This window comes from Chrysemys picta, chromosome 19, assembly GCF_011386835.1.
Source record: "Chrysemys picta bellii isolate R12L10 chromosome 19, ASM1138683v2, whole genome shotgun sequence".
NCBI lineage: Eukaryota > Metazoa > Chordata > Testudines > Emydidae > Chrysemys > Chrysemys picta.
Window position 1 is genome coordinate 4,023,937 of NC_088809.1, and position 19,912 is coordinate 4,043,848.

At 53.5% G+C, this 19,912-nt stretch overlaps 1 protein-coding gene across 3 annotated transcripts; it reads right to left on the reverse strand.

The window, feature by feature from the left end:
• Positions 1 to 36: 36 nt before the first annotated feature.
• Positions 37 to 18,464, reverse strand: LOC101952430 (multidrug and toxin extrusion protein 2-like). Of its 3 annotated transcripts, none has more exons than XM_065573201.1 (17): positions 18,165 to 18,464; positions 16,483 to 16,693; positions 16,153 to 16,221; positions 14,350 to 14,498; positions 12,304 to 12,346; positions 11,562 to 11,606; positions 10,143 to 10,240; positions 8,935 to 9,032; positions 8,070 to 8,183; positions 7,448 to 7,515; positions 6,337 to 6,445; positions 5,867 to 5,942; positions 5,010 to 5,079; positions 4,177 to 4,309; positions 2,834 to 2,928; positions 1,734 to 1,818; positions 37 to 703 (listed from the first exon to the last, which is right to left on the reverse strand). In XM_065573201.1, the coding sequence occupies exons 2-17, from the start codon at positions 16,558 to 16,560 to the stop codon at positions 483 to 485; spliced, it is 1,551 nt and encodes a 516-aa protein (XP_065429273.1). In that variant the 5' UTR covers positions 16,561 to 16,693; positions 18,165 to 18,464; the 3' UTR covers positions 37 to 482. The 3 variants fall into 3 exon arrangements, with proteins under 3 accessions (XP_065429273.1, XP_005298370.4, XP_042713871.2); XM_005298313.4 differs by having other exon boundaries at positions 16,483 to 16,584; positions 18,165 to 18,428; XM_042857937.2 differs by lacking the exon at positions 2,834 to 2,928 and having other exon boundaries at positions 16,483 to 16,584; positions 18,165 to 18,431.
• Positions 18,465 to 19,912: the final 1,448 nt, after the last annotated feature.

Below are 19,912 nucleotides of genomic sequence, written 5' to 3' on the forward strand. Positions count from 1 at the left end.
AGCCAAACACTAACATGAATTTCAAACCAGAGGAGCTATTGCAATACCCTCACTGGCAGCTTGAGAGATTTATTCATCATTAAATGCCATTTAATCACCATGCCAGCAGTCCTGTACACACACAAGCTATTGCTGCTGCTGTCTGATTACAAGCAATAAAAGTTCACAGTGGTGATAAGTTATCACTGCTTGCACTGGAGAAGCTGCTGCGGGTAGAGAGGGCAGTCCTCCAAAGTATTTCCAGCCTGTTCAGCCAGCTGTGGGATGAGATTCCCATAGCAGCCTGTGGCCATTTCCAAGGGCACCATGTAGAGCAACTCATAGTGCTGGTCAGTTCTAGTCTTCTGATGAAGTGGGATCTTTGCCCTTGCTGTGACAGTAGGACCTGTGGAGTGTTAGTCGTCTGTAGCTGGGTCCATGTTTCAGCTACCGCGTGAGCCAGAAGGGGTCTCCTTCCCTTTATCCCCACCCCTAGCGTGATGCTAGTGGTGGATAGTAATGACCCTTATTAGAATGCCTACTGCGAGTACCGCAATAGCTCCGGTGATGGCCAGCCCGCGCCGTATGATTAGCTGCTTCACAGACAGCATTTCACCCACAGTGGAAAGGGCAGGCGTGGCTTCCTGGAGCGTTAGCTGGTAGGTCTGACCCTCGTTCTGAGTGATGCGCGTCAGAACAACGCCGTTCAGGGCTTCTGCTTCCACTGCAACACAGCGGGGGGGGGGGCAATGGTACTGCTCAGGCTGTAGGACTGAGTTGCCAGCTGACAGCGCTAGGATAGCCGCCAGAGACTTCACAAATGAAACTGCTCCCTGGCCCAATGCTGAAGATGTCTCTCTGGGAGCACTGTCCTTAAACTGCTTCCTTACAACCCAGATGATCCCTGCCTCTTCTGCCTTTACGCCTCAATTCCCATTCTTCTAGCTGGTGTTTCCCTCCTCTCCAAAGCCTGCAGGAAGAGCCCTGTGCCCGCCCCTCAGTACAGGGTGCAAAGGAAAATAGAGCTGAGCAGACCAAGCACTTATTAGAAGTAGGAGGGGTTTTGCTGTCTGCTCTTTAAAACCCATTTATTGTTTTAAGATAAGCTGGATTGCAGGCCTGCTGCAGAAGGGAACAGGCTCCACCCTCCCAGGTGCTCTGGGCTCAGCCTACTGCTGCTGGTGCCTAGAAATTCCACTTGGGGAGCACCTAGATCTTCATGGGTTGAGAGACAGCAGCTCAAAACCAGCACGGGCGAGAGTCCACTCAGCCCAGAGCTATGCGGTGACACCCTTAGTTTCTCTGCAGGTATGTCAGGTTTCCACATTGGGACTCGAGGGTTCCTTTCCTAACACTAGCCCTAGCGTGGCTTGCACTGTAACTAGTGCAGAGCATGGTAATGCTGCTCTTATGCATTATATAATCAACTCACTTAAAAGCAGCTTCCCCCAAACTGCTTAGACACGTGCACACATACTGCCCAACATACTTGCCGAGAACGGGAGTGATTTTAGTTAGCTACCCACTGGGCAGCGCTTCAGTTACTCAGGAGTCATATATGTGCTACCTGAACATCTGCAGGTCACAATTAGGGTGACCAGATGTCCGGATTTTATAGGGACAGTCCTGATTTTTGGTCTTTTTCTTATATAGGCTCCTATTACCCCCCCACCCCCGTCCTGATTTTTCACACTTCTTGTCTGGTCACCCTACTCACAATATTAGGCCATTAGTAAATCAACCCCGTTCCCTACCAGAGGGGAGCGCCATCTTGTGTGAGACAGGAGCTGAGTTCAAATCCTTGCCGGCCAACTGGCTCACACCTGCCCGTTGCTGAGCCTAGGAACATAAACACACTGTACAGTACTCAGACGATCACTGTTGTATGCAGCAGGTTGGAAGGGAAAATGTATTTGTCTTACAAAGCAAGTTTTACTATCACCTTTCAGATATACAGTTTGTCTCACAGGAGCTATTACTGCCCGGCCCTGAGATTTGTGTGACATGAATATGGAGCTTTTACTGGCGTGGATGTTGTGAGTAAAGGAAGAACCCAGAGAGCAACGCCAGACCAAAAAGTATCCAAGGGCTGAGAGGTTTAAGTTGCTTGTGTGTGTTTTATCCAAACTGGTTTGCTCATGAGCTCTCTAGCCAGAGTTGGCATTAAAACCCCACAAGGACCCAGTGAGTTAGAGGTGACCTGAACTGCTTTCAACTATATATGAAAAACTAGCAGGAGCCCAAACCATGGGCTACACAAACCCGTTGCATTAAGCCAAAATAGCTACAGATCAGTTTTCATGGTGCTGTCCAGCCTTCTCCTGCAACATGGAAGCACTCAGCAGTGCGGGGTCTGGCACCTTTTGCTGGGCTTTGTGTGCTCAGGCTGGCAGCGAAGGTTGCAGGAGCTCCGTGGAACTCAGAACAGGGCCGGGAAGAGGCCTTCCTTCCCTTCACCTTTAACCACATGGCCAGCTGGCTCCCTGCCATGGGAACAGAGCGGCCCCACTCGTGGTTAACGCGTTGAGAAGAGTGACTGGGGAGGCCCCTAAAGGAGTAACTGATTATTGATTAGTCAGGAGGGATAGATACGGTGACGAGTGTTAGCCAGTCATTGTGATTCTAACATTAATATTTAGTCAGAGCTGTTAAAGGCAGGAGTGGCCAATATGGCGGCATACCAGGGCCGAGAACCTCACCCAAGGGCTGCACTGAGCCCACTGCTGCTGTCTAAGTCACCGCTATTCAGGGACCCGAAGATGTGTCACTAATAGGTCTGCGCCATCACCCCCCGGCCCCCCACTTGTACACATGCCAGATACAACCTGCAATACACTAAAGTAAAGCTGGTTACCTCCTCGGAGGCCCTTTTCCAGTTCATCCGCCCAATGTAGATGACGGAGCAGATGGCTGGGATAAAGGCGCTGATCAGCAAGCCGACCCAGATGCCTGGGAGAGGAAACGCTGGCGTTAACCAGACGAACTCGCTCGGTCCCCAGATGAAAGCTAGGGTGGCAGGTGCTATAGAAACACTTCAGATGGAATCTCCTCCTGGCCCTGCAAGCCTGTGTCTCCCGCTGCTTTGCTGCCTACACACGCCCAGCATGGGCCCGAACCCTTAGGATTGGGCCACCAGGGAACTGGGGAATTGCTCCTGCCCTATGCTTGGCCTCGCTGTACCTAGTGGGGAGCTGCGCAACACTGCCACCTAGTGGCCACGGCTGCACAGTACAGTCAGGGCCCTTAATACTACACCTGCCTTCTCAGGTGGCTTCTCCCCAATCCGAGGAGGGACTCCCAAGGGGAGAGCCAGGCCCAAAGGAACCCAGCCAGAGCGAGGCCCTGAGCAGCCCAGCCAGCCTAGGGGATCTCCTGTTTCTGCCAGACTCCCCCAGGTAAGGGGGGAAAGGGGGTGTTAACCAGCCAGGGTGTAGATGAATACGGTGGTGGGAGGGAGATGGAATGGGGGGGGGAGCTGGAGAGAACACTGGTGTTGAAGCCGAGGTTGGATTGTGGAGGGGAGGGAACTAGGGGGGTTGTGGGGGCGGTCGCAGCCCCTGGCTTGAAGTGGTTTCCATTATATACAGGGTTTGCCGTTTGGGTCAATGGCTCCCAGCACCCCTGGGGGGGGTGGAGAGATGGAATTTTTCTGGGGCTGTCAGCCAGCGCTGGAACTGTTCTGGGAGGCGGGGGGTGCGAGATGTGGGCTGTGAGGGGGTTGGGTTTTTAGGGGGGGCTGGGGGCTGGATGGAATTTGGGCTGTTTCAAGGAGGGGCGAAGGGACAGAAGACAGCTCACTGGGGTCCCTGCTGGCTTTGGAATCTGTGCTTCTAAAGCACATTTCAGCTGAGTTTAGTAGGCACCAAACAGGCGAATGTCCCAAACCCACTCCCTTGAAACCCACCCCCAGCCTCCGAGCCCCCCCCACCCAACCCCAGCCAGCACAAGGACGGGGTAACCTTTAGGCGCATTTTAAAGGCACTAAAGTTTTTATGCCTTGGGTTAAAAACAAAACAAAAAAAAGCAGCCAAGAGACATGGCCAAAGGCAGGGTAACAACTTAGCCCTGTTCCTGGGACACGACCAGTGGCGTCTAACCTAGAGCATCTGGAGCTGGGCCTGTTTTGCCCTGAGATTTTGGCCTCTATTTCCAGGGCTAAAGGGCCAATTCCCTTTCCCCCCGTTCCGCTGTTTGTACCTATCATTCCAATCCTGGCCACGAACAACAGCACGCTTCCCAATGGCAGGCCCACGGCGTAGTAGCCAACAGCATTCAAGATCGCACCGATCTTCTGCTTCCCCACGCCTCTTAGCACTCCGCTGGTTACGCACTGCAAGGGGAGAGGACAAGACGACTCTGAAGGATGTGTGCTGGTTGCACTAAGACCCCTAGGCTCGGTGCTGGCTGCAGCAGCTGCCCACACATATTGGTTGCTTTACTTGTCCTTATTGACCCCTATGGAACCCCGGGGGGGGGGGGGGGGGACACCCTTACCACAGCTGAGCCCTCACTTCATGGCTGGTTGCAGCCAGGCAGCTGGTAACCCCTGGAAGCTTGTATAAGAGCCTCGCCCCAGGAGAACCTGCTTTCTTCAATCCAGCCCCTGGCAGCCATGGGCTGCTTCCAAATGACCACGGTTTGTCTTTCTACTGTACTCACTGCTCTGTCTCCTGCTCACAGACGATCCACACAGTAATTCCTGTAGGCCCAAAGGTAGGGAATGTTTCCTGCGTTCCTTCCCTTCTTTCCCCATACCTACCTCCTCCCTTCCATCTGAATGCACCATGCACTGACTATTAGCCCTGCTATTACATGATTTTCCTTTTGGCCAGTTTCCCCATTACATCGGATGTATTCGTTCCTCTGAGTCCATCCCTAGGACCTGTGAACTTGGAGGCAGACATTACTCAGGCTCGTAGCCATGAGCTCTGAATTGTCTCCTTGATCAACCTGGAACTGAATCTCACCAGCGTCAGAAATACCGTCTGATAGCTAATGCAGCAGCACAGCTAAGTTCCTGAAGTACTTACACAGCCGGCTTCAAACACGTGGACGATCACGTACACTGGCATAACCCAAGCCACCAGGGCAATGATCTCTCTGTTTGAGGAATGAAGGAGACAATCAGGCTTAGAAATAAAATGCATCTGTCACAGCTCAACTAATTCGTGCCCCTAACACATTGCTGCATTCCGTACAACCTGCTGACCCTCACAAACTTGCACCAATGTGCCCGGAGAGAGACTTGTTTACAGCACACGCTTTATAGTGCAACCGAGCCCAACGGTACCACAGGGCCGTACCGCAGGCTGGGACTAAACTGTGAGTTACAGGAAGTTCTGAGCCTCGTTTCTGCTGCTGCCTTGGGAAAAGTCAGCTGCTCATAAATCACTCTTCGCCCTCGGCTGGCTGGTCTTTAACCAGCGATTGAGGGTTTCGGGCGTCTTCGTTTTGTGATCAGGAAAATCAGTTGGGCCGGCTGGCATCTGCACCGCCCTGCTAACTAAGCTTTTCGCAGCAGACTTTCCCCTGTGACTTGATCAGCTGACGTCTCCCGAAACAAAATTCACTCTGATCCAAATAAAGAGGAACATGCACCAAGGTGCGCTCTCTTTCGAGTGAAGCCTGGCTCAGAGGCAGCATCGTTTTTCCAGTGAGCTCCCGGCTTTGTACTCGGATGACTAAGGGAGACTGAGCGTAGGAGAAGGCAAGTGTGTCCACCCCATGCGTTAAGGTCCCCTGCAGTCACTGGGAACCTTTCCCCTGACTTCAATTTGGGAGCAGGCTCTTCTAAGCCTCCAAACAAGTCTTCCCTTGGCTCAGTCTTTAATAGTGACTTGTCATCTTTGTTCTGAAAGGACTGTAGTACCGAATTGGAGCAACTCACCTGTCACTGGTAAATATGTATCCCAGCACATCCTTTGTGGCTGCTAATATGACGCCCATCACCAGGCAAAGAAACCCTGAAAAGCAGAGTCAGGAGTCAGTCGAACAGAGCAAACACAAGCTGACGACTACGTGAAATCCAGTTCCTGTCAGAGCCTGAGCAACCTGGCTCAGGCCACAAGCGTAAACAAAACCGGGGCTGTCACCCTGGTCCCTAGGTGTGCAAATCACTAAATAACTGCAGGCGGTCCGGCTGAATCCCACGACTGCAAACAATAGGACGCTGCAGGGGACAACTGAGGTGCAACTGGCACAGATCGGTGTAGGAAGCTTGCAAAAACAGCTGCCCTTGCTATGCCCGGCACTAGGCAGAGCCATGAGCGTCTCGCTTTGACTGACACCGTAGCACATGGACTGAGCCCCCACTCCCTGGCCACCGAGGAGGGGTGGAGCCAGTGCAGAGTCATGTACCTGTGCACAGCATGCTGGTGGTGGACGATCTCTTGGCCTCCTCTATGTTCCCAGCGCCCAGCGCGTTCCCCACCTGAATGCTGGCGGCTATGCTGAGTCCGTAGGGAATCTGAAATCCCAAAGCACCGACACATGTTGGTCTGGGGAGGGGACGTCGTGGGCGACAGCGACCCAGGGGGACGAGTGTTACAACCCCTCCAGCCGAGACAATCGCTCGGAGGCGGCCGTGAGCTAATGAAAGTGAATGTGGAGAGAGCTCTGCAGAGCAGGAGGCAAAACTTTAGGTCGGGCAGAGGGAGGGGCTACAGCCAGGTGTAATCGGCGCCCAGGCAGGGGCTCTCATCCTGCCTCTGACCTCGATTCCCATCTGTGACCTTGGGCAAGTCACTTCACCTCCCAGCCTCAGTTTCCCCATCTGTAAATAAGGGAGAACACTGGCCTGCCTGACGGCTGGGGAGTGCTGATAACGTCTCTCTAAACCCCAAACTGCTGGGTATTATGGATTGACAGGCCAGGAGCAGGAGACAGGCACAGGTCTGGGCACATGTGGAAGCTGAGCCCAGGAGACAGATGTGGGACATGTTTGGGGCTGACTGTGGTTAAGGCTAATACTTCAGTCTGAGTGGCTGTCTGGTGACAGGCGTTGGGGTCGTTCGGCCTTAGGCTGATGGCCTCTAGCGCCATCAAGGCTAGTTAGGGGCTGGCTCCGTTTGCTGGATGAACAGGTTTAAGGAACGGAGTAGAAGGCGCCTGGGGGCTGCTGCTAGGCTTGTGAGTCCCGCCTCGCCCTCACAGAGACTCTTCCTGGGAATGGCCGGAGCAGCTACAAATGAATGCAGATATTAGCCCCTCTCGACTGAGCCTGGGGTTCGGATCTGGGGTTGACTCCCTGCTCTGCCACCAGATGCCCTGGGCGACCCCGAGCAAGTCTCTCTGGGCCTCGCCTCCCGCCCTGCCCACTGTGGATACTTCCTCTGCCTATTTTGACCGTAAGTGCGTCAGAGCAGGGGCTGTCTCGCATGGCTGGTCAGTGCCCAGCACAATGGGGGGGCTCTCTCAGGGGGGGCCTTTAGGTGGTGCAGGAACGTAAATAATAACCCCGAAGTCTTACCATGTACGACACCGTGGACACCTCATAAATGATGGAGTGTGCGGAAAGCTCCACTACGCTCAGCAGGCCTGAATTCGGGGGGAAATGTCAGAATTTTGTAGTTTGCTCCCCAGAAAAGGAGCCTTTTAAAGAGCAGGTGAAACGTCAGCAGATCGGTGGCTCTCAACCTGTCCGGACTCCTTTCAGGAGGCTGGTTTGTCTTGCGTACCCCAAGTTTAAAAACTCCCGCACTCAAAAATTACTCACCTACAACATCACACACAAAGATACACAAGTGCCACCGCATGCTAGTACTGAAAAACTGCTGCTGTTCTCCTCTTTACCATATCATTAGAAACTAAATCGATTGGAAGAGAAAGATTGTACTTACATTTCAGTGTATAGTCTATAGAGCAGTGTAAACAAGTCATTGTACGAACTTTTGGTTTGTACTGACTTCGCTAGTGCTTTTTATGTATCCCGTTGTAAAACTAGGCAAGTATCTAGCTGGGTTGATGTACCCCCAGGAAGACGTCTGAGTACCCCCAAGGGTACATGTACCCCTGGTTGAGAACCACTGTGGTGATCCTCCTTGGGGATGATATTTCTAGTGCCCCATCAACATGCTCCTCCCATCACTAACCTATCAGGAAGCTTCCGATTTCGTAGGTCCACCACTCGATGCAGATCATGAGCATGCTGGGCACAGCCAGAGTGATGAAGGTGTCCCACTCCTGGAGGCACTCGCTGGACCAGCCTGGGACAAGAAGATGAAGGGTGTAAAGAGTCAGCCTGGGGGGGTCAGCACATGGAGAACCAGGAAGTGAAACTAACTGGGTCTATTTTCACTTTCCAGAGCAAGCGACGTGCAAAGAGAAAAAGCCCCGATTCAGATGCACCCAAACTCCAAGAGGGTTTAGAGTTGGCCCTAATCTCTTTGGGGCCTCGGCCATGTTAGAGAGAGTGCTAGGGACCAGGTTGGACATTTCTGTAAATCCCAGGGGGAAACTGCCACCCTTTCTGTACTCAATGGGCCCTCCCAAGCCGCGCTGTAACCTCAGCAGGAACTCCAGCAATGGCGAGTGTGCTTTGTCCATTAACACATCCCAGTGGGCCCAGAGAGCCCTAAGTGACACTCTCAAACCCAGGCCCCAGTTCTACAGGTGACTCCTGCACCTGCGCAGAACAGCCAGCAGGATGGGACGGGTGCTGTTCTGATGGCAGCACGGGGACCTCTGGCAGCTTTAGAAGCGAGGTTCAGTTCAGCCAGGAACGCTGCTCACCGACACGACTTTCTTCCCAGGCTCACCCAGCATTCGTGATACGCTCTGTCGATCTGAGCTGTAACTTACACAACACGGCATCTGGCAGACAGGCTTATACCAAGGTTAATATTAACTCTTCTCACCCATGGAATGAAAATCAATGGAAGGGGGAGCTGAGAGGGTCTCCCATGGGAAGCAGAGAGTTTTGCAGACACACGAGAGCATAACAGAAAGATACTACACCTCCCCAGGTCTCCACATGGAGCTTCTTCGCGACAATGTACAGGAACAGGAAGATGGCTTGAGTGTACTGAGCAACAGTGTTTGCCCAGGCGGAACCCCTAGGAAAGGGACAGAGAAAGCCAGTTGGACTTTCGGCTCTTGCAGAGAGCCCTGTCTCGCCAGCAGTTGCTCTAGCTGCAGCTAAAGCCTCGCTTAGGAATTGAACTGAAGACACTTGCGCAGACGACAAGAGCATCTCGCCCACTCCACACCCAGCGTTGCATTGCTGAGCGGGTACTCAGTGAGTGGGGAGTTCACCTCCCTCTGAAGCATTAGGAATCGGTCCCTCCAGGGGGCAGAATGCTGGGGTGGATGGACTAGACTAGCACCCCACCTGCTTATCCTCACGGGCTGGTTTGCTACGGCACAAACATCTCACTAGATACGATCTGATTGGCCGGGACTCCATATCCCAGAAGGCTCCATGGAACCCTTTGCTACCAGTCAGTTTCCAGCTGGCGTGTGTATATTTGCCCTGTTCTTTTACCCAGATAAATGACTCCATCCTACAAATAACCAGCACTTTCCATCTCCCAAGCATTGCACAAACAGGAACTCACAGCTGCTTCACTTCCTACACTAATGCTTTTGGGTCCTGAAGTCCTGCCTCCGTCACAGCCAGTGCTGAGAGAGCAAGTGGGGGTTTTACAGAGGAAGGACGTCAGGGCAATGTCTGTTCTGTATCTGGTGAACATACCCAGTGAGAGGGGACTGCATTTCTGCAATGGCCAATGGGATCCCTATTGATTGCCTCAGGGCCTGGTTTTCTGGATGAAGAGAGCTAATCATACCCCTGGGCCAAATATTGGGCCCTTGCTTGGTTTTATCCTTTAAGCAAAGTCCCACTGGCCTCAGCTGGAAACCACGTGCAAGTTAAGAGAGCTTTAGTATCCTCTAGAGATCCAAGCTGTGTCTCAGTAGCCATCCGTGACCGTCACATTTGTTCACTTGGGCCACGATTTTTCACAAGTGGCTAATGCTTTTGGGTGCCCAACTTGAGACGCCTGTAAAGGGATCTGATTTTTCTGAAGTGCTTAGCATCTGGTCTCTGAAAATCCAAGCCCCTTGAAAGGAGGTCTCAAGTTGGCCCCCCAAAATCAGTACCACTCAGGATCGAGCCATAGCTGGACGTCTAGTTTCTGTCTTCCAAATATTCAGGCACTACTCACATGACTCCGAGGTCCAGCACGTAGATAAAGACATAGTTTGCAATGGCATTTATGATATTTCCAATGATGCCACTTAGCACCTCCGGCCAGATTATCCTCTGAAATTAAACAAAATACAGATATGTATTTTTTTCCAGGGCTCCTGGATTTTTGTTGCCTTATCTAAAATATAAACATGGCTTCTGGAGAAAGACGTATGTTCGTGCTTCACCGATCTGTTCAATACCAAACTCTTGGGTAGCAATGGAAGCAGATGGGAGTGGGGGAGTGACTGGGGAGGGTAGAACTGGTGATGCTATGGTGGAATTTTATTCAAGAAAGCAGCCTTGTATTGAGGGGAAGTAGCTCTGTATTCTGATTGTCTAGGAGCCTCCAGTTGTATCAGAATTATTGCTCTTTACAAACACCATTCAGGAAGCAGCAGGTTGAGTGGTGAGAGCAGGAGATCTGAGTTCTGTTCCCAATTACATCATTAACTTGCCATGTAATCCTGGGCAAGTAACGTAGGCCCAGATTTTCAACAGGGGCCTCTAATTTAGGGTACCGTCAGTCTGTAGGTGCCCAAAATCAGAGCCTCAAGGCCTGATTTTCAGAAGCACTGAGCATCCATAACCCATTTGAAGTCAGTGGGAGCTATTGGTGCTCAGCACTTCTGAAAGCCTGACCACAGATTTAGAGGCCACTCCTGAAATGTCTAGTTCTTAACTGTTGTGCCTCAGTTTCCCTACATGTAGCCTAGGCATAATGGTACTTTGCACATCCTTGCAAAACGTGGCTGAGATCCTCAGAGCTGTGCAAATATTGTTTCTGAGTGGCAGTTCTTACTGCAGAGAGCTCCTCAAAGAAGGAATACAGATGCAGAACTAATACCCTACCGTCCTGCTGCAGTTATTAGCTAGAGTCGGGAATGCCCACAAAACCCACCTAACCAGAACTGGCTACAACGATTGACCTGTGAAAAATAAAGCCAGAGAGCAAAATTCACGCTCGCTATTGCCTTGGAAAATAGGCGGCACGCAGCTGATCTACTGAAATATCAGCATGTGCAAAGTGAGACGATTAATTAGCTGGAATCTAAAAGGGCAGCTAAATGCATTCGGAGTGGGCGCCAGTGGGAACGTCATGTCGGAAAACCTTTGTTTTTTCCAAACTCATAATAGAGGTAGGATTGGCCCATCATTAGCACAAATGCAAACGAAGCTGCTGCACTGAACCCAGGCCATGGTGGTCGGCTCAAACTGCAGCACAAGGACCCTACCTGGCATGCGTTTTATATGTGCTACTGGACACGGTGCAAAACAGATGTGAGCTCTCGGGGCCAATGACCTGAGAGAGAAACCCTGCGCAGTGGCACAGAATGAGAGATTTGCCCCCTTTACTCAACAAAGATGTGAACGTGAAGGTAAAGGGGCAGCCTACCTGATTCTGCAAATATCTCGTCTCCAACTGGTACAGAAATGCGGCCTGCAAAAATCAGTGAATCAGACTGAGATCAGGGGACCGTTCAGAGCAGAGTCTAGAGATTACAGGAGAAGCAGAAAGCACAGTGCCCAGCTGGTGTTCCTGGGGCACAGGAAGGAGGGTCTGGTTTGGACGGCATCGCTGCGGCTGGGGATGCAGGACAAAAACGTACTTCCAGTGCCTTCAAAAGACCTAGCGGGTAACAGAGCCCAGGGCTAACTGCAAAGTCAGGGTGAGATGCCGGATTCATGCTGCGCCCCACATTAAACCTACTAAGGCAGCTTGGTAAACTGGTAAACGAAAATTTAGCAGCCCCGGCACAAAAACCCTTAAGATGCTCTTGGACACTAGGGAAAAAATAACAGTAGTAACAACATTATCTATTTACTAGCCCTTAAAGAGAATGAAAAAGCGAAGAGAGTTTACTGGCCTGTCCTAAAAATCCCACAGAGCACTTGCCCGGGGCCAGTGTCCAATTAGATCTTGCGAGGCTCCACCAAGGGCTGTCCCCAATTTTGAACATTCCTGCAGGAAGGAGAGAGACTATTTCGCATGCAAGAAGCCACTGCAGGCGAGAAAGGGGCCATGGGACTCCATTGAGCTGAGGGGGCGGGCGCAGGCGGCATCTGGCTTTGGGCTCTGGGGGAAGTGACTTCCTAGCAGTGACTGATAGAGAGAGTCGAGGGTAATGGGAACTTACAGGAAGAGCTGGGATAAAAATCATCACATAAACCTGGGTTAACCTGGGGGAAGATACAAAACCCCACAATTAGTACCAGGGCATCTTCCAAAACAACCCTCTTCCCCTGCCAGCCATGGCCTGCCCCTCTGCACTCGCTGGGTAATGTAAGGGGGTATGGGACCAGCAATCCTCTACTAGGGTTACCATATTTCAGCAAGCAAAAAAGAGGACGGGAGGAGCCCCGCCCCCATCCTGCCCTAGCCCCGCCCCTGCCCCTCCCACTTCCCGCCCCCCTCAGAACCCCCAAACCTCCCCCGTTCCTTGTCCCCCTCCTGGGACCCCTGCCCCTAACTGCCCTCCAGAACTGCACCCCCTACCTAAGCCTCCCTGTTCCTTGTCCCCTAACTGCCCCCTCCTAAGACCCCCCCCCAAACTGCCCCCCAGGACCCTACCCCCTACCTGTATCCTGACTGCCCAAAACCTTCTCCACCACCCCCAAAAAGCCCCCCCCCCGGAACTCCTGACTCTTGACTGCCCCCTCCAAAATCTCCCTGCCCCTTCTCCTGCCCCCTGGCCCCCTTACCCCGCCGCTCAGAACATGGTGTTGGGCTCTGTGCGGAGCCGGACACGTGGCTGCGCTCCCCAGCGCAACACACAACCCGGTCCCTGCCCCTGCACAGTGCTGCGGGAGCGGGGCGCTGGGCTGCAGGGGAGGAGGAGCTGCCGAGGCCCGATGCAAATGGCCCGGCAGGCCGGCCGGCTCAGAATGCAGGGGGGGGGAGCTCTACGGCTGCTCCGGAGTCCAGCCCGGCAAGCTGCGGGGGAAGGGCTCTGGCTGCCAGAGCCCCAGGCGAGCGGCTGACTTTCCTGCAGCCCTCCCAGCCGCTCGCTCTGCTCTGCATGGGGGGGAAATCCCGGACATTTTTAGTGATTTACAAATTCCCCCCCCCGACGCTATTTTTAACACAAAAAGGAGGACACGTCCGGGTAAATCCGGACGAATGGTAACCCTACCTCTACCTTCCTCCACTGCGGCTACACCTTCCTACCGAGCCACAGCTCAGCAGCATTGTTACAAGAAACGGCTCCCCTGCGGAGACCCGTTTGATAAGCCGCCTGCCACAGGATAATCCGCTGCTGTGCAAGAGGGAGGCAGAGAATTTGCCTTCAAAAGGCAGCAAGATTCAGGGCCAAATTGTGCCTTGGGTTATACCCATGGATGTGACCCCAATTAATACGATGGCAGGGCTACATGGGGCGGGCTGATGGCAGAACCCAATAGGGAGAGAGGGGTTGCACCAGTGTCGCCGAGGGCTGGGCCCGGCCAATGGGGAGAAGGGAGTGCTCCACCAGTGTCGCCGAGGGCTGGGCCCGGCCAATGGGGAGAAGGGAGTGCTCCACCAGTGTCGCCGAGGGCTGGGCCCGGCCAATGGGGAGAAGGGAGTGCTCCACCAGTGTCACCGAGGGCTGGGCCCGGCCAATGGGGAGAAGGGAGTGCTCCACCAGTGTCGCCGAGGGCTGGGCCCGGCCAATGGGGAGAAGGGAGTGCTCCACCAGTGTCGCCGAGGGCTGGGCCCGGCCAATGGGGAGAAGGGAGTGCTCCACCAATGTCGCCGAGGGCTGGGCCCGGCCAATGGGGAGAAGGGAGTGCTCCACCAGTGTCGCCGAGGGCTGGGCCCGGCCAATGGGGAGAAGGGAGTGCTCCACCAGTGTCGCCGAGGGCTGGGCCCGGCCAATGGGGAGAAGGGAGTGCTCCACCAGTGTTGCTGAGGGCTGGGCCCGGCCAATGGGGAGAAGGGAGTGCTACACCAGTGTCGCCGAGGGCTGCGCCCGGCCAATGGGGAGAAGGGAGTGCTACACCAGTGTCGCCGAGGGCTGGGCCCGGCCAATGGGGAGAAGGGAGTGCTACACCAGTGTTGCTGAGGGCAGGGCCTGGTCCATGAGGGGGCTGCTCCGGTGTCACTGAGGCCTTAGCACGTAAATGTAAGGCACCCGTCCCCTTGGTTTCTTGGAGAGAGTGTGACCCGCAGCATGGAGCTGTACAAACTGGAGCACACGCCCAACCTGGAGACCTCCGGGTCCTGCCGGACCAGCAGCAGGATCTGCTCGGTGTTGATGAAGAGAGCCCAGCAGGGGAAGCAGCAAAGCAGCAGGATGAGGGTGCCACGCTGCAGGATGGTCCCCACCCGCTTCATGTTCTTACCGCCGTACGTCTGGAAAACAAGAGGTTAAATCCAATGGCATCCTTCAGCCACGCTCTCCACCTCTGACCCCTGGACTGCACTAAGAGTCTGCGGGGTCCATACAGGAACTGCACAGGAGTGTCGGGCGTCACCCACTGCCTATTGTAGCACAAGGGCATGTGAGGACTTTGAGGGTCATTAAAAACATGCCCTGGGATCCTTCAGTATCCATGCAAAGCAGGTAGGATGTGGTTTTTAGGGTGGTCTAAGACAGTGGTTCTCAAGCAGGGGTACATGTAGCCCTGGGGGTATTCAGAGATCTTTCAGGGGGTACACCAACTCGTTTAGATATTTGCCTACTTTTACAACAGGCTACATAGAAAGCACTAGTGAAGTCAGTACAAACTAAAATTTCATACAGACCGTGACATGTTCATACTGCCCTAGATAGTATAGTATAATATATATACACTGAAATGTAAGTACAATATTTATATTCCAATTGATTTATTTTATAATCATGTGGTAAAAATGAGAAAGTCAGCAATTTTTCAGTAACTGTGCTGCATTTTGATGTTTGATTTTTGTAAGCAAGTAGTTTTTAACTGGGGTGAAACTTGGGGTACGTAAGACAAATCAGACTCTTGAAAGGGGTCCAGTTGTCTGGAAAGGTTGAGACCCACTAGTCTAAAAGCTGCTATCACAGTGTGGATCTCTGACCCCACTTAGTGGCTTATGAGTCTGTTACAGCCCTGGAGTTAATGGACCTGGTCCTTTTGCTACAGGAGTAAGAGGCTCATATCTTTAGATCCAGAAGTCCTGGGCTCAACTCCTGCAGCCAGATGGTCCCGGGAGAACATTGCCGTCTCATTCTGCAGAAGCATGACATGTGATTGATCCTTGCGAGATGAAGAGCCACATTGGACCCAGATGGAGCTTTGAACTGCATGTTCTAGGGCCTCTAGGTAATTGCTTAGACAACTGAGTCATTCCTTGGTATGATCCTTTCATAGGATCTGCTCACCTGGGTGTCCTGAAGGGCAAAACCTATGGAGTTTGGAATTTCTAAGGGTTCAGCTACTTGGCTCTGACTCTTCCAAAAGCTCAGACACAGGGCTGGCTCCAGGCACCAGGCACCCAAGCACATGCTTGGGGCGGCACCTGGTAAGGGGCGGTGGGGGGAGCGCAGCGCGGCATTCCGCGGGGAGGGGGGGCGCTCCGGCGGCGCGGCAGTAGACGGGCTCTGGCGGTGCTGGGGGGCGTTCCGGTGGTGCTTGGCAGGGGGGTGGCGGTGCTCTGGGGGGGGTTCTGGCGGCGCTCGGCGGGGGGGGCGGCGCGGTGCTTGGCTGGGGGGGGTGGAGCGGCGCTCGGCACGGGGGGGGCAGCCTCCGGCGCTCGGCAGGGGGGTGGCGGTGCTCTGGGGGGGGTTCTGGTGGCGCTCGGCGGGGGAGCGGCGCGGTGCTCGGCGGGGGGGGGGGGGGGGGCGGAGCGGCGCTCGGCTGGGGGGCTCGGGGGTCAGCGCTTTTTTTTGCTGCTTGGGGCAGCAAAAAAGCTAGATCCGGCCCTGCTCAGACACCAATTATGACAGCACTGTGCAATATAGGCGACTCTATTCAGCCAGTGTCTTTAAAAAAACACATCATCTCTAAAACAAAGAGATCAGAAACCAGCAGCTGTTACCTACCTGGGATATTAACGTGTCACATGCGGAAGATAAACCAACCCCCACAGAGATGCCAGTAACATTTATAACCTGGAAATAGTCATAATGATAAAACAACAGTGAAAAAACATGAAAGTGCAATTTCAGACGGTCACAGGTTTCATCTAGGGCTGGGTTTGAAAGGCAAAGGCGATGTCAAAGGTCCCCCTCTATCCCAGGCTGCTACCAGCCCTTCAGCTATCAACCCACCACTCCAACTACCTAGTTACTGTTTGATAAGAGACGTTTAGTATACATGAGCTGGCATGAAAGGATACAACCTATGTAAAGACTCAGAACTAAAATACTTACAGCAACAGCAAGTGAGACGGAGGCCAACTCAACCTTCCCCAGATGGCCACAGAATATAGAGCTTACAATGTGTATCATAAAGACCAGCAACTGGATCAAGGTCTAGAAAGGGTGGAGGGGGGAGGAAAAACAGAGATCATGGTGACTGCAGGCTGCAGAGTCCAGGGCGGGAATACACTGGGAGGCTCCCTGAGGACACACTCTTCCTGTACTGTACAAAAGAGAGAGGGCGGGATTGTCCCCATTCAAATGGTTTAACGAATAATGTTAGAATATTTAAAAAAAAAAAAAAAAACCCAACCCCCAGATTAAGCTGGTTTTAGGTTTATCCACCAGCCATTGGAAATTCTCTGCAAGACTTGGCGATGCAATGAGTCTCCGTCACCAACTCGTTTCCTCGCGGTTCTAGCCGGTCCCTGGTCAGCTCAGGGTTAATCACTCCACTTGACACTCCACGAGGGCTGGTGACATCAGACGCCAGCAGCTCTCGGTGTTTTGGCGAAATCGGCCAGACTCTGATCTCGGCTACATCTGGGTAAGCCTGGAGTAATGCTGCCAAGCCCAGATTGGAACGGGTGCGACGGAGCCGCATTTCGACACCCCAGGCCCAATTTACACCAGAAATCTCTCACATTTGGTAATATCTGATCGGCTCCACTGGTGGGAAGAGTCTTAGTCTAGATGGGACCCAAGCCGCTGCCACCATTTTAAATGCTGAAACTAGCCCTGCTCCATTCCCTTTGGGTCACAGCATCTCCTCAACCACCCCAGCGCAGCCTCCGGCTTGCCTCCTGCTCTATGGTGCGCAAGACACCTGCCCCAAGGCACACGCCAAGAAGCCTTCAGCAGTGCAGCCCGGGGAAGGCTGTGCCTGCACCCATGGATCTCTCGCTCCTTCCAGGAACAGGGGCTTTCCTGCTAGTGTCTGTGATGTCTCGTTCCTTTCCTTCTCCGAGTGAGCACCATCCACCCGTGTCCCCAGTGCTGAGGGCTTCAACAGTGCCGCACTGTACCCAATCCTACGGTTCCTCCCTCCCTTTCCTCTCTCACCCATTCCTCCTTTGCTGATTATTCCACAGGAAGCGGCAAGTGGTCATTTCAGCATGCAGCAAAGGGGAGGGTCAGGACCAGGGGATGAACTGAACCATGGCTCTGAGCCTTGCAATAAGAGGGGGCCTGGACTTTCTAGGAGAACCAGTGGACGAAGGGTGAGTGCTGAGCTGAGCTGGTCTGGCCAGCTTGCCTGCCTGCTAAGGGAGGAAGATCCAGGATGGGGCAGGAAGGACGACGAGAGTCAAACCCCCAAATGCCACTTAAAACCTACAAAAGCAGCAAAGTGTCCTGTGGCACCTTATAGACTAACAGATGTATTGGAGCATGAGCTTTCGTGGGTGACTACCCACTTCTTCGGATGCATGTAGGTATTCTATAAGGTGCCACAGGACTCTTTGCGGCTTTTACAGTTCAGACTAACACGGCTCCCCTCTGATACTTAAAACCTACAGGAGCTCATCCCCTGGAAGTCTGGAATCCATCCAGCAGCCCCTTTCCCCCACCCTCCAGCAAGCAGGATTCAAACCCATGTGACTCGGGGCTCTGCTGATCCAACTTGAGGGGACCCGCCTGCACCAATTCACTGGGCAAACGCAAACCCGGCTATCTCTATCCCTCCCTCGCCTCACCAATGGCCCCGACAGCACCAGCAGCTTCTTCGCCTCTTCCCAGAAGTTGAATGGGATCAGCTGGCGAATCCAGCAGCTGCTCTTCTGCCCGCAGCCGGAGGATGGCGCAGGCGGGACGATGCTCCTGGCATCTCTGAAGGGGTTCTCATCAGCGGGGCCCGCGAGCTCCATGCTGCCGCTGCTCCAGGGAATAACTAACCCTCTTTTCCTGCCCCGTTGGTTAAACCCGTTCGATTCACCTGACCCGAGCAGGCGACCGTTACGTAACCGCAGCAGAGTGCACTTCAGTCATGGCTGAGCGAGCATGCCCCTATCCGCCACCCCCTCTTGTTGGCACAGCCTGAGAACAGGTGATGAGTAAAGTCCCTGGACACACGGAGGAGGAGCAGGAGAGGACAGCCTCTAGCAGAGTCGGATACTGTTCTAGGGATGCTTGGTTCTGCCTCCACGCAGGGGGTGGCCTAGATGACCTCTCGAGGTCCCTTCCAGCCCTGCACATCTATGAGTCTATGGCAGGGTGGCCTGGACAGCCCTGATGGGGGCAGCTGGAGACAGCAACCTCTGGGGATGGGGAATTCCTGCAGCCAGACTGCCTTGCGATGTTGTCTTGCATGCTAATCAAGGCTGGTACCGGCCCATAATTGAATGGGAGGTCTAAGGACAGAAGAAGTGCTGCAAAAAGTGTCATGGCTGAGCCGGAAGGTGGCATTCCTCTTTCTGAGTCAGTACTCAAGTAAAGCTCCTTAATAAACCCATGGCACTTAGCACGGGTGTCCTGGCCATGGGCTGTGTGCTGGATGCAGTGGGGATATGTGGGCTGAGGAAGGAAGGTGGGATTTGTCCCCTGTGGATTTCACGTTGCTGCCTGAGGCCTTGTCTGCACTGGCAATGGTTTGCATGGCAGCCGTGCCAGCTGCCCTTGAGGTCTCAGTATGATAAGCGCTGTACAAACACGGTGAGAGAGAGTCCCTGCCAGAGCACTTATCACCAGGAACAAGCTGGAAAGGGAGTGGGAGGTGAAGTGACTTCAGATCAGTGTCAGGGCCAGGAACAGAACCCAGGTTTCTGACTAACAGTGGAGCCAGACTGCTGCACAGGCATAGCCAGGACTCTGGGTTTGGTTTTGTTTTTTTTACCACCACGCCATCTAGATCTGTGCAGAATAGAATTAGAGGGGCCGGGGGTAACAATGCTGGAGTCCTGTCTACACTGCAGCTTCCACTGGTACTGAACTGTGTCACGGGTAAGCAGCGTAGCCAGTGCAACTTACACATCCTCTGGTGCCACTGAGAGAAGGCACACGCTTTCTGCCATGCTGTTGCTGCTAGGGTCTGACTCCATTGCAATCAGTGACAAAGCACCCAGTGACTTCAATGGATGCAGGATTAGGCCCTTCAAGAGCTGCCCGCCTATTATTTTGGTTGGCTGAGGCTTTCACCTGATCCCTTCCAGTGACAGTTGTGCTGTCCTCTTTATAGAGTCTCGTGGTTGCTCCCCAAATCACGTGGCTCCTAACTTTGGATTAGTCTATCTGCAGTTAGGACGCAGCCCCACACAGAGATCTCTGCTCCTCTCTAACATTGCTTGATTCAGTTCCAAGCTTGCTCACTCCTGCTGAAGGAAACCGTTGTTGCCTTTTAGCCTAGCTGTGTTAATGAAAAACCAAGGCTGGGGGAAGCAGGTCAGAGGTGATGCTGGTCCTATAGCTTGTAAATCTGGCCTCCCCCCATGTTCAGAGGGTCAGTGCC